The following is a 12,500-nucleotide window of genomic DNA, read 5'->3' as shown; positions in this document are numbered from 1 at the left end:
GACAACCCATTGTACGTGTATGTGTGTGTGTTTGTGTGTATGTGTGTGTGTGTGCATGTGTGTGTGTATTATGTATGTGTCTAGGAAAATGCATTGTGTAGGAAATATCACCGAATTTGACTCTGGAACGGATGTGGATCATCTAGCAGTCAAGAGCAGCTATGCTGGCCTACTCATTTAAGAATTTGGCCAGAAAACTCGTCCTTTTAATATCGATTGATTTAAATGACTCTCATCTTGGCAAAAACTCTCAAAACCGGGACTTCGTCGAAAAGTGAAAACGAAAGTGCCTGAAGCGGGGCTCGAACCCGGGACTGTAACCATGCGGTCACGACGCTACAAAACCCGGGATAGACCCGGGGTCCATGTTAATGAGTCATTAGATGACAATGTTACCGTTAAGGATGATAACAACAACAACAATAATAGTGGTAACAATAGCATGACAGGTGGATTTAGATTATGGGCTAATCTCTCATTGACTGGTTGAGCAGCGTTAATCCTGTATCCAAACACTTAAATATCCATTTGTGTGTGTGTGTGGGGGGGGGGGTGTATGTGTGGGGTGTGTTTGTGCTGGTGTGTGGGTGTGGAGGATGGAGGTGGGTGTAGGTGTGGGTGTTTGTGTGTGTTTGAAAAGTAACTAAAAAGAGACAGGAGGGCGGGGGGGGGGGGAGAGTGAGAGAGAGAGAGAGAGAGAGAGAGAGAGAGAGAGAGAGAGAGAGAGAGAGAGAGAGAGAGAGAGAGAGGGGTGAGGGTACGCGGGAAAAGTTATCAAGTCATCTTTTTGTTATTTTGTTTTCTTAAACAAAATTTCAAGTTAAGCAAAGCAGGTTGTTGGGCCATTAGAGCTGCTGTGTTGTTTGAAACTATCAAAGTGGCAAATTAAGTGTAAGATAAATATTTGAAAAAGTGTACCAGACAAAGCAAGAAAGTAAAATACAAGAGAAAATAAGAACATCCCAAAGAATCAGCTACCTTGAGTGTGCCAACCAATTGTTGTTTACATTTTCAATAGGAATTGTAAGCACATTGTGGTGGTTGACCGTTAAGTGCTATAATATAAATATGATTCATGTGCGTCTATGTGATCGGAAGTGAGTACGGTTGGGTACGGTTACCTAGTTTTACGAACTTTCTGCTAGATCTAACTGAACTAGCTACCCATTGGCAGAAGAATTAATTGACAGAGGGAAAATGCAAAATGCTTTTTCTAAGATTAACACGTTGGAAACATATTGGAGGGGGCGAGGAGGGAGGGAGAGGGAGAGGGAGAGGGAGCTGTTTCCCATTAATATCGACAATCATCTCAATGTTATAACGGATATAGAAAATTGTATCTCTGAGATTAGTGACTGGATGTGTTGCAACAAACTCAGGTTAAATGAAAATAAAACAGAGGTGTTGCAAATTACAAGACGGGGCCTCGTGGACCTTTCCACGTTTAACCTGAATATTTCTGATTGTGTAATTCCCATCACTAAAGAACCTGTGAGAAACTTAGGAGTTTTATTCGATACCAAATTAAACATGTCTGCCCATGTCACTAATGTAACTAGATCCTGCAATCTTTACCTTAGATCTATTGGTGCTATTAGAAGGCTTCTTGATATTGATACTACTAAACTTCTTGTGGTCTCTTTGATTCTTACCCGCCTTGATTATTGCAATAGCTTGCTCTATGGTTGTGATAATAATGTCATTAATCGACTCCAAAAGATACAGAACAAAGCAGCTCGATTGGTAACGTTATCTAAAAAGCGCGAGCATATAACACCGATTTTGGAGGACCTACACTGGCTACCTGTAAAGTTTAGGATTGAATTTAAAATACTCACCCATGTTTTCAATTGCTTAAACAATTCCGCTCCTGTTTACCTTCAGGAACTTATCCACCTTTATGAACCCAGTCGAAATTTAAGATCTGCTAATTTAAATATCCTAAGGGAACCCCAAAATCGTTAGTTTTTCATGAGAAATCCTTTGACCACCATGCCCCCGACTGTGGAACTCCATCAATATTGAAACTAAAAATAGTGAAAATCCACTTATCTTTAGAAAACGGTTAAAAACTGAGCTTTTCTGTAGGGCATATAATTTGGACTCTTAGTATGTATTTTATTATAATATATTATGTTATCATCGAATTTGTGTGGTTTTAACATGCCAGTTCTATATTTGTATATCATACATGATGTGTTGATGTAAAGCGCCAGTGAGCAATTCCAAATTGGAACTAGGCGCTATATAAGTTCATTATATTATTATTATAAATTAAATGAGTATATTTTTCAAGCCTCCGAAACCGGGATGAAAGCGAAGTACTCAATGAAGCGTGTCCATTTATTCATAACGGCTTGCAATTTTTTAAAATCTAAGAAACGGTTTTCTTGTAATGGCTAAGATTGAAACTCCTTAAAAGCTCATTTTGAGTGGAATTCGAGACAACATATCAGCTTTATCGTGTCGCCATTTTGTCTTTTAGTCTTCTTGTGGGCTTTTGGAGTCTCAGCGGCCATGTTGCTAAGCGATGATGGGAGAAGGGTGAGACGGGAGGGGAGCTAGAGGGGGGGGGGGGGGGCTGAAGTGACCATATTTACTGGCCAACTTTATCAAACAATTTTCTTGTAATGACTAAGACTCAGATAGGAACTCCTTAAAAAATCGTTGTGAGTGGAATTTGAGACAACATATCAGTTTTATCGTGTCGTCATATTGTCTTTTCATGTCTCAGTGTCAAGGTTGGTAAGTGATGATGGGGGAGGGTGGGGGGGGGGAGGGAATGGGGTCAGATTTACTTTGATTATCTTAATCTGTTGTTTTAGGGGTTGATGGGAATTTGATGGGATTTTTACTGGCTTGGTCTTCAGATTGTGTTCATGTGTGTGTGTGTGTGTGTGTGTGTGTGTGTGTGTGAGTGAATGAGTGACGTGTGTTTGTGTTTGTGTTTGGTTTATCGATTGTAAATAAATATAAAAAGTGTGTGACACGTGCCTTGTAAGAATGTATAGGATTTGGTAACAGTATGGTGGTGGTGATTAGGGAGAAGGGGAGGGGGTGAACACAATGATAACAGGTAATGGGGGATGATGGGGTGCTTGGCAGAAGGGATGTGGGATTGGGTGAATTTACTAACGGAACTAGTTTTGAATGGGGAAGATGATGATGATGATGATGATGATGATGATGATGATGATGATGATGATGATGATTGGATGATGATGATAATGATGATGATGATGATGATGATGATGATGATGATGATGATGATGATGATGATGATGATGATGATGATGATGATGATGATGATGATGATGATGATGATGTTTAGTGTGTTGGGGTTGTTTTTTTTTTTGTTTGTTTGTTTTTTGTTGTTTTTTTTTTGGGGGGAGGCGTTTAGTTGTTTGTTTTTATTCGTTTTGTTTTGTTTTTGTTTTTGTTTTTTTTTTGTTTTTTGTTTTTTTAAGTTGTTATATTCATTTTGTACATTGATTTTACTACAGTCCACAGAATCGAGCAGCTTCGTATTCATAAAAAAAAGTGTTCGTTTTCAACATAAACGTAGAAAAGCGTTAGGATTCTAATTAACCCAAAAACAGCAAATCTTTTGGATGCCCCTGGGACGAATCAAATTTTTATGAGAAAAATATAAATTCACTTCCAAAATTATAAGAAGAGACCCTAATCGGAAAGTTTCTGAGAATAAAAAATGAAGAAAGAAAGAAATTTGACAGTTGTGACCAGTAAGTATTCACTTTACATCGAGTACAGTTAGAGAATTTAATAAAACGCCTCTTTATTTGTGGCCCACTGTCTCTACACGGTTAAATGTCGGGCGATTTTGATGTTAAACATAATCTTAAATGAAAAAAAAAAATGATGCCCTTCCGCCACGACACCATAAGATATCATCGCCTAGGCATTCCACGAAGGAATATTATAGATATTTCATCAAACAAGATGTCTGATGTCAACAGAAATCACCCACGTTGTCCAAGTGAGCAAATTGGGGGTTAATAATATTGCTCGAGGGAAATAAAACCAAAGTGCCTGAAGCGGGGATCGAACCCGGGACTTCCAGGCCACAGTGCAATGCCTTAACCACTCGCCCACCTGCAATAGTGTTAAATAGGATATTCAGGTTACAGTTTTACGTTGTGTTGATGGTGGTATGATATCATAGTTCCTTAATTTAGGTGATAATGAATATGTCTAACAGTTCATAGTTATCACGCATCACGCATCACGTATCTATCACGTGATCATTCTCATTCAGACCTGCTTTCTTGTTAGGAAAATTCGTAGAACTACGATTTATTTTTTTTTTACCATCTACACAGCAAAATAAGTTCTACTCAAATTCAAAAATGATTTTGAAACTGATAATATAGCACTAAATCTAAATCTAAATAGCTTTACTGATTCTGAAGCAGTTTTTAAAATAAAATTAAAAGTCATCTTTTTCTGTTATATTTAGATGGTATGTGGAAAGAACCAATTGAGCATTTTTTTTTTTCAATAAATTAAAGTTGAAAAAGAATGGATAAGCTATCTCGAACCCAGGGCCTTCCGATCGGAAAGTGAATGTCATACCACAAGACCACATTGCCCCACGAAAGGCATGCTATTCATCCCATAGGCGAATTTTGTCTATTCCAAGGGAAGACTAGAATAACCCGGGTATCAGCCTCAGTGCAGCGTCGCAAACTAAGCAAGGCAGGGTGAGGCATAGAGAATGCACCACTCCCTAGTCTGTGGGGTGAGGTGACTTACTCAGGGCAACACAGCTTAGCGGGTATTCGAACACCGTACCTTTCGGATACGAACCAAAGACCGTACCGGCGAGCCACGCTGCGCCATAACAAACGATGCAGAGTCATAAATTTCACATTCCATGTTATTTTTCCTCTAAAATTTCTTTTTGTCATCGGATGTCCCATGACAAAATACCACTTCGATACGACAGGCAGGCAGGGCCCAGATTATTGTCCTGGCCTATTATAGACTTACGGCCAGGCAAATCCCACGCCACGACACTTTGTTTACCTTAGCAACCCGTGTCAGGCGAGTTGTCATCCGACTGTAACCATTGTCTGTCTATGACAATATTTTCATGTCCGGAGTCGATAAGGACCTTTGACCTCTCTCAAATCCAGATTTTCGTCGCCACTTATGGACTGATCTCTTGGCCTATGATGGGTTTGGTATAGGACTTTAAAGGTCTTTGCTGAGATTTCGATCTCAGACCATATGACTCAAGAAAAGGTCTCTTTTTTTTTTTTTTTTTTTTTAATTTTTTTTTTTTTTTTTTTTTTGGTAAAAACATTGCTCACTTCTCAGGCTGATTTTTATATATATATATATATATATATATATATATATATATATATATATATATATATATATATATATATATATATATATATATAATGTGATTGCTCAAAGGAATTGAATGGAATGTTTGGGCGGTTGTATTAAAAGTCGCCAGATAGATTTGTTTTATTTCTAATGTCGTTAAAGAAGAATACTAATTCTGTTGTACTCTAGAAAAACCGCATATTTTAAAATTTGGCCAGAAAACTCGTCCTTTATATATTGATCGATTTAAATGAATGGTTCTTCATGGAGTCTCAGGTTTGAAAGTTTTTTTTTTGTTTTTTGTTTTGTTTTTTGTTTTGTTTTGTTTTTTTTTTTGTTTCTTTTTTGCCAAGATGAGGGTCATTTAAATCGATCGATATTTGGACTATTTTTCTAGCCAAAATTTAAAATATGTGGTTTTTCCAGAGTAAGACAGAATTGCCGTTGATAAAATTATAATTTATTGTACAAATGTTATGATATTGTATTAAAACATAATAAATTTATGTAAATAAAACTCTTATTTAAAATAATAATCTTGTAGTATTTATTGCCTTTAATCTTGAATGATAATAGAGCTGTAGTTAGGGATTTGCACATAATTACGAAGAAACAATTTATGATTCACTGAGGCCTGCTGGGGGATTAATGCACCATTCTTAAAAGCGTATTGAGTTTGGTGAAACAGAGGAAAGCCATTCTTGTACCGACTTGTATTTCAAAAATGAATTTTAAAGATTAGATTTGGAGGGATGGACAAATTAGGAAGCTGGGATTCGTGTAAGATAAGGATCTGGAAAAAAAATGTTTTTTTTGTTTGTTTGTTTTGTTTTTGTTTTTCTTTTTTGTTTGGGGTGGGGTGTTGTTTTGTTTTGTTTTGTTTTTTTCTTGTATATTTGTTTGTTGTTTTGTGTGACATTTTTTGTTCTGTTATTATTGTTTGTTTATTTGTTTGCTTTTTGTTTTTGTTTTTATGTTTTTGTAATTTTTCTTTCTTCATTGGCACTGTTTCATACACACTGTATTAGATAGAATGTTTAGATGAACACAAATATTTTTAATCTTTGTCACAATCCGGTCAGGGACCTGGCTTAACATCGCTTTATTATTTTTAAATAGGAAAGGCGACCCGAGATAATACTCTTTGGAGACGATTCATAACATAAGACGTCTCCATATATTCAGGTCTGACATAGGCACTTATGGGCCTAGTTTAACATTGTTGTAACGGACAATATTTTGTGTCATTTTTAAAAATTTCCAATACAACAATGAGCTCATAAGGGATTGTGTTATCAGACCTACAAATAAGTGCACGTCGGTAACATGAATATGCAGTGAGGGCATGTTAACATAGGGGCAGTATTATATTGTTTTCACAAGCACATCCATTTGTTTTACAAACTGACCAAATGTGTGAATCTGACTGTCTACCCTGGGTGTGTAAGTATGTATGTATGTATGTATTTTGGACTTCTACACATTGTCCAAAAACCATGTGGGGCCCATTATTTTAATTATGTGTGAAATGACACATTCTAGACATTGCGACATGCACTGCAGTCTAAACAAAAGATTTTCTTCCCAAAGGACACAGAACAATAATAAACTCGGAAGTAAAAACATACAAGACTTATTTCTAAAGTTTCATCTCTCAGTTGACACAAGAATCGTTTATAGTTATCTCCCTTACAAAAACATTAGGCTAGAGTTGTTTCCCGTGTGGCATTGATCAAATGTCGGCCATATTGTTGTCTTCTGAAAACAGCCTCTAGGAGATTTCTGACACCAGCGAGGGTGACCAAGCAAGCCTCACAACAATGAATTTATGAATGTAAATGTGTAGCCAGTGTTATGTGACAAATTTATCCTAGCTAAGTTTCCCACGTACAATTTAACATTGGTCTCATGCGAATAATACAAAAATCATTATAGAGTGGTACCAAATTGTTGTGCTAAAACACGCTTTAAACACAGCGGACCAAATGAATCAAAAGACTAGCTTCTTCTTCTTCTTCTTCTTCTTCTTCTTCTTCTTCTTCTTCTTCTTCTTCTTCTTCTTCTTCTTCTTCTTCTTCTTCTTATTATTATTATTATTATTATTATTATTATTATTATTATTATTATTATTATTATTATTATTATTATTATTATTATTATTATTATTATTATTATTATTATTTATTATTATTATTATTATTATTATTATTATTATTATTATTATTATTGTTATTATTATTATCATCATCATCATCATCATCATATCATTATTATTATTATTATTATTATTATTATTATTATTATTATTATTATTATTATTATTATTATTATTATTATTATTATTATTATTATTATTATTATTATTACGGTCAACTGGATTTAAGTTCATCACAGAGGTGTGAACAATAGAATTTAACTGTATCCCCTGTTAGTGTCAATCTTTCGCGACAGCCAATCGGGTGTGTGGTCGAACCATTCGTCATAGTCATCACATAGATGTGAATTTATCGGTATCCCGTGTCAGTGTCAACGACTGCTATCGTCACTTGCATGATCATGGGTCACCTGATCAATGGTGCGATGGGTAGTGAGCAGAGTCTACTTATAGAGTCCTATGATATCCTATGTAATGAGTGAAGGGTTTTGTTTGTCGAAGGCTGTCACCTCCCGAATGGGTAGACAATGTATTTGTAATCCATTACTTATGCAACCGTTAAGAGTGGCATATTCGTTAATTGTTTTGTGCAGTTGGATTTGTTAGATCATATTGGAGCCAAGTGGCCGATGAAGTAACCCAAAAATAGACGTGAAACAGTTCTCCCTGATTACTATGTTGACAGTAATAAATCTGAAAAAAAAAATGCCCAATTTCATGGCCGCTTAATTGGGACGATTTGTCGGGAACTGAGCCGTCCCATTAAACCGGCTTGGACTGTATAACGATTATTGGATAACTCACCCGCCTGGATTTCCGTCGAGCAGTCCTCGATTCCAGAGGACGTTGATCTATTGAGTCCCTGCCGCGGTTCCTCGTCTTCCTCAGCTTCTTTCATGGCCTCAACTTTGGGTTGGTCCAGTGTGGAAGAATCGAGTCTACAGCGTGGAGAAGGATGAGAACGCCCTGGTGTGACGTCACAGAAATTTGGACTCTTTGGAGGAAATAACATAGGCATTAGTGCGGGGCGGTCCTTGGCAAGCTTAAGGACCACGGTCCTACGGTCCTTGGGAAATGAAGACAGCAAGGACCGGTCCTAGGACCGGTCCTTTTCGACATTGAACATTCCTGAGAGACTGTTGGAAATTCGAACCGGTTTGACCTTTGAGACCGTGGGATCGTTCATTCTTGAACCGTTAAAGACCGCTACACGATGAAAACCGTGGTCTACAGGAGTAAAACACACGGAGTAGTCACACTCATTTCAAATTGTAACCTAATTAGAGAAGAGGGGTGATGCCTTCTTTATTTGCTCACCGTACTTCATTGTTACTTCGATAATTTAATAAAATTTGAAATTTATCCCCATTAACGGAGATAATGGCATCGCCCAAGGCGTTGATCGAGTTGTTCGTGGCGTTGATACACACACGCAACTCCTACCCCCCCCCCCCCCACACACACACACATATTAGAAGGCAGCGAGCATTGAAGAGTAAGAGAGAGACGTGAAGTTATAATAAGAGGGGGTGGATGAGGTAATAAGAGGGGTCGATGGTGACTTTTCGCCAGATCTAACAAACTCAGCTACCCATTCATTGCTGAGTAGACAGGGATTTAGAAAAAACTCGACTGCACCCGGGATCGATCTCTGGCCCTTTGCGTATAAAGAGAGTGCTCTATCAACTGAGCTATCGGGGTCCCCAAATATTCTATTGGACTTTTTTAAAATTCAGACGTTATAACTGGTTTTTTTGGAAGGAAGAAACTAATGAAACTCATATTATTTGATTAGTAAAAACACCAAACGAAATTTTAATATAATTGTATTATTTTAAATGACAACACTGCGATAGAAAGGAGTGGTGACAAGAGATGGACAAAAGAAAACAAAGAATCGGATTTGCTACTTGCTAGGTTCGACACACACACACACACACACACACAAACACACAAATCTTTAGTAGTCACATACATTTCAAACAATAACCCATTAGAGAAGAGGGGTCATGCCTTCACCATAGATAATTGTCATTGCGATCATTATGGTGTAGTAAATTTTGAAATTTACCCCGTATAATGGAATCGTCCAAGGCGTGCGCCTCCTGTTCCCCCCATCTCACACACGAAAGGGCGGTTTGCGGAGTGAAGGTTGGTGGTCGTCTGCCTGTATGGTCGTCTGTGTCGTTTAGTGTTTGGCAAAGGGGGGGGGGGGGTGGGTGCGATTAATTAAGTGGGATGGGTGGTGATTGGTGGAAGATAGGCAACCGAAGGCAACGAATCGCTGGGGAAGTAGTAGGCTATGGCGCGAGACCGAGGGTGATCAGACCGGTCTTCAGCGCGGCACTAGTTGAAAGGTGATAAGAAGTGAGGACCGCCGCCGGTCTTCACTATGGGACCGATCCCCGGTTCACAGCTAAAAGACCGTGGGACCGGTCCAAAGGACCGGTCCTCAGCGCGGCACTAATAGGCATGTTTCTGATTACAGATCAAAGGTGACTTTGTGACTGTGACTCAGTCAGTCAGTGGAAAATGGATGGACAAATAATGGGGAAGAGACGTTGATCAGAAGTCCAGAAAGAAAGAGGATGAAGAGATATGAGTATAGAGAGTTAGCAAGAGAGAGAGAGAGAGAGAGAGAGAGAGAGAGAGAGAGAGAGAGAGAGAGAGAGAGAGAGAGAGAGAGAGAGAGAGAAAGAAAGAGAGAGAGAGAGAGAGAGAGAAAGAAAGAAAGAAAGAGAGAGAGAGAGAGAGAGAGAGAGAGAGAGAGAGAAAGAAAAGGAGTAGGAGGAGTAGTAGTAGTAGTACCAGAAGAAGAAGAAGAAGAAGAAGAAGAAGAAGAAGAAGAAGAAGAAGAAGAAGAAGAAGAAGAAGAAGAAGAAGAAGAAGAAGAAGAAGAAGAAGAAGAAGAAGAAGAAGAAGAAGAAGAAGAAGAAGAAGAAGAAGGAGTAAGAGGAATACGCGCTCAAAGTGCTTTACAAACGGTCCCTGACGAACAGCAACACGAAACCTATACAACGAGTAGATAAAAACGAAATATAAAAATTCAAGCGATGTCAGTAACTAGCATAATGGTGACGATAATTTCTATTCTTAACACTGTTTACGGCCAGGTTCTCATTTTACACCTGAGTACGGTCAGAGAATGTTGTAGTAAAGAGCCGTTTCCAATCACTCAACTATGCGGTGAGCGAGGCTCGAACCCCGGACCTTCCGATCTGAAAGCGTTTGTGTCATACCACAAGACCACATTACAGCCGCACAAGTAGATAAAAACGAAATAAAATATAAAAATCACAAGCCATGTCAGTAACTAGGATAATGGTGAGGATAATTTCTATTCTTAAGATGAGAAAGAACAGATTGATAAGCCGGTCGCGTGACTCAAGTATGTAGCAGGGAAATCAAGACTGGGGCAGAGCCAGCAGGTGCTCGAGAGAGATCCTTGAGGCGCTCCTCACTTTGCTTAAAGTTAAAGATATCAACAGGTTTTACCATCTCTCGTCTTTTGAGAGTTCCCCTTGATGTTTAAGTGGGCGAGTGCCTGAGAAAGCACAGCCAGTGTTTTTGCTGTATATGATAATATGCGACCTACGTAGTCAAAATGGTGTTATATTGGACAGATCTAGATAAGGAAAAAGGAGATTTAAAATCAAAGTAGTCAGAAATTAGAGTTCGGTATCTTCCGTGTCCGACGTGCACTTATTTGCAGGTCTGATAACCCACTTCCTTATGGGTTCATTGTTGTATGGAAATCTCAAAAACAAAATGACACAAAAATGTGTCCATTACAATAATGTTAAATTAGGCCCATAAGTGTGTTCGGATGTCAGACCTGCATATATGTACACTCTGTCCGTATCTTCTATCATTTTAAATATATATTTTTTAAATTCCCTTTATTCATCTCATAGGGGAAATTTGTCTCTAGGGTCTATTCCAAGGGAAAGACTGAAGTAACCCAGGCGTCAGCCGCAGCGCACGCCTAAGCTGAGCTACGGCAAGGTGATTTGCTCAAGGCCACACGACGCAGCGGATATTCGAACTCGGTACCTTTCGGGTACGAAGCAAAGACCTCACCACTGAGCCTAACTCTTTTTCTTTAGTTTTTCTGGTCTGATCCACCCCGTGTTAACACCGTTTTACGATGATTAGTCACATATTAAGAAGACACGAGTACATAGATCAACAATAAATACGCTTAGCCTTAACGGCTTAGAATGTGTTTTATTATTATTGTTTATCCTGTGCTACATTGAAATGAAACAACAGAAATTATGACTGAGATAAGATAATCAGATTGTTTATGCTTGTGTTATTGTTGTTGGTTTTGATAATAACACAAGTAGTTGTGGTGAGAGTGTGTCTTAAGTGTTGTGAACAAGGGGTTTTTAAATGGAATTTTTAAACAACATCCTAAGCCCACCTCCCCTCCCTCCCCCTCCCCTTTCCCCTACCACCTTTCATACATCTTACAGACATTTATCACACTTGCACGCGCGCTTTTTTGGGTTTTTTTTTTTTTCTCTGTTTGAGACTATTCAATTTTATATTTTTAGCATTTGCTTTTGTTATTGATTTTACTGCTATCTATATTCCTGTGTCTGGTTGGTTTTTGTTTTTTTTGGTTTTTTTTTTTGTTTGTTTTTGTTTTGTTTTTTTGTTGTTTTTTTTTTAAATACATTTTGTTTATCGTTTCATTTGTGTGTGTGTGTGTGTGTGTGTGTGTGTGTATGTGTGTGTGTTTGTGTGTGTATGTGTTTGTTTGGGTCTGTGTGTTTTTTTTTGTTCCTTTATTTTCTTTTTGTTTTTTGTTTTTTGTTGTTTTTAGGGGATTTGCTTGGGTTTTGTTTGTTTGTTTGTTTGTTTGTTTGTTTGTTTGTTTGTTTGGTTTTTTTTTTTTTTTTTTTTTGGGGGGGGGGGGGGGGGGGGGGAAGTGATATATTTTAATTTTAAAAAATTGTTTTGTTGTTTTTTTTGTTTTGTT

The 12,500-nt window shown here is 37.9% G+C and overlaps 1 protein-coding gene across 1 annotated transcript in view; it reads right to left on the bottom strand.

Moving 5' to 3' along the window:
- Positions 1–12,500, bottom strand: part of LOC144980154 (uncharacterized) — a 44,662-nt gene that overhangs the window by 26,705 nt on the left and 5,457 nt on the right. The window contains exon 4 of the mRNA XM_078927718.1: positions 8,318–8,507. Within this exon, the coding sequence (XP_078783844.1) occupies positions 8,318–8,411 (94 nt within the window). The 5' untranslated portion in view covers positions 8,412–8,507. The remainder of the gene's footprint in view (positions 1–8,317; positions 8,508–12,500) is intronic.

This window comes from Berghia stephanieae, chromosome 9, assembly GCF_034508935.2.
Source record: "Berghia stephanieae isolate SIO BIC M18660-M18661 chromosome 9, UCSD_Bste_1.3, whole genome shotgun sequence".
Lineage (NCBI taxonomy): Eukaryota > Metazoa > Mollusca > Gastropoda > Nudibranchia > Aeolidiidae > Berghia > Berghia stephanieae.
The sequence above is the reverse complement of the archived record's forward strand: the minus strand, read 5'-3'. Positions and strand labels throughout refer to the sequence as shown.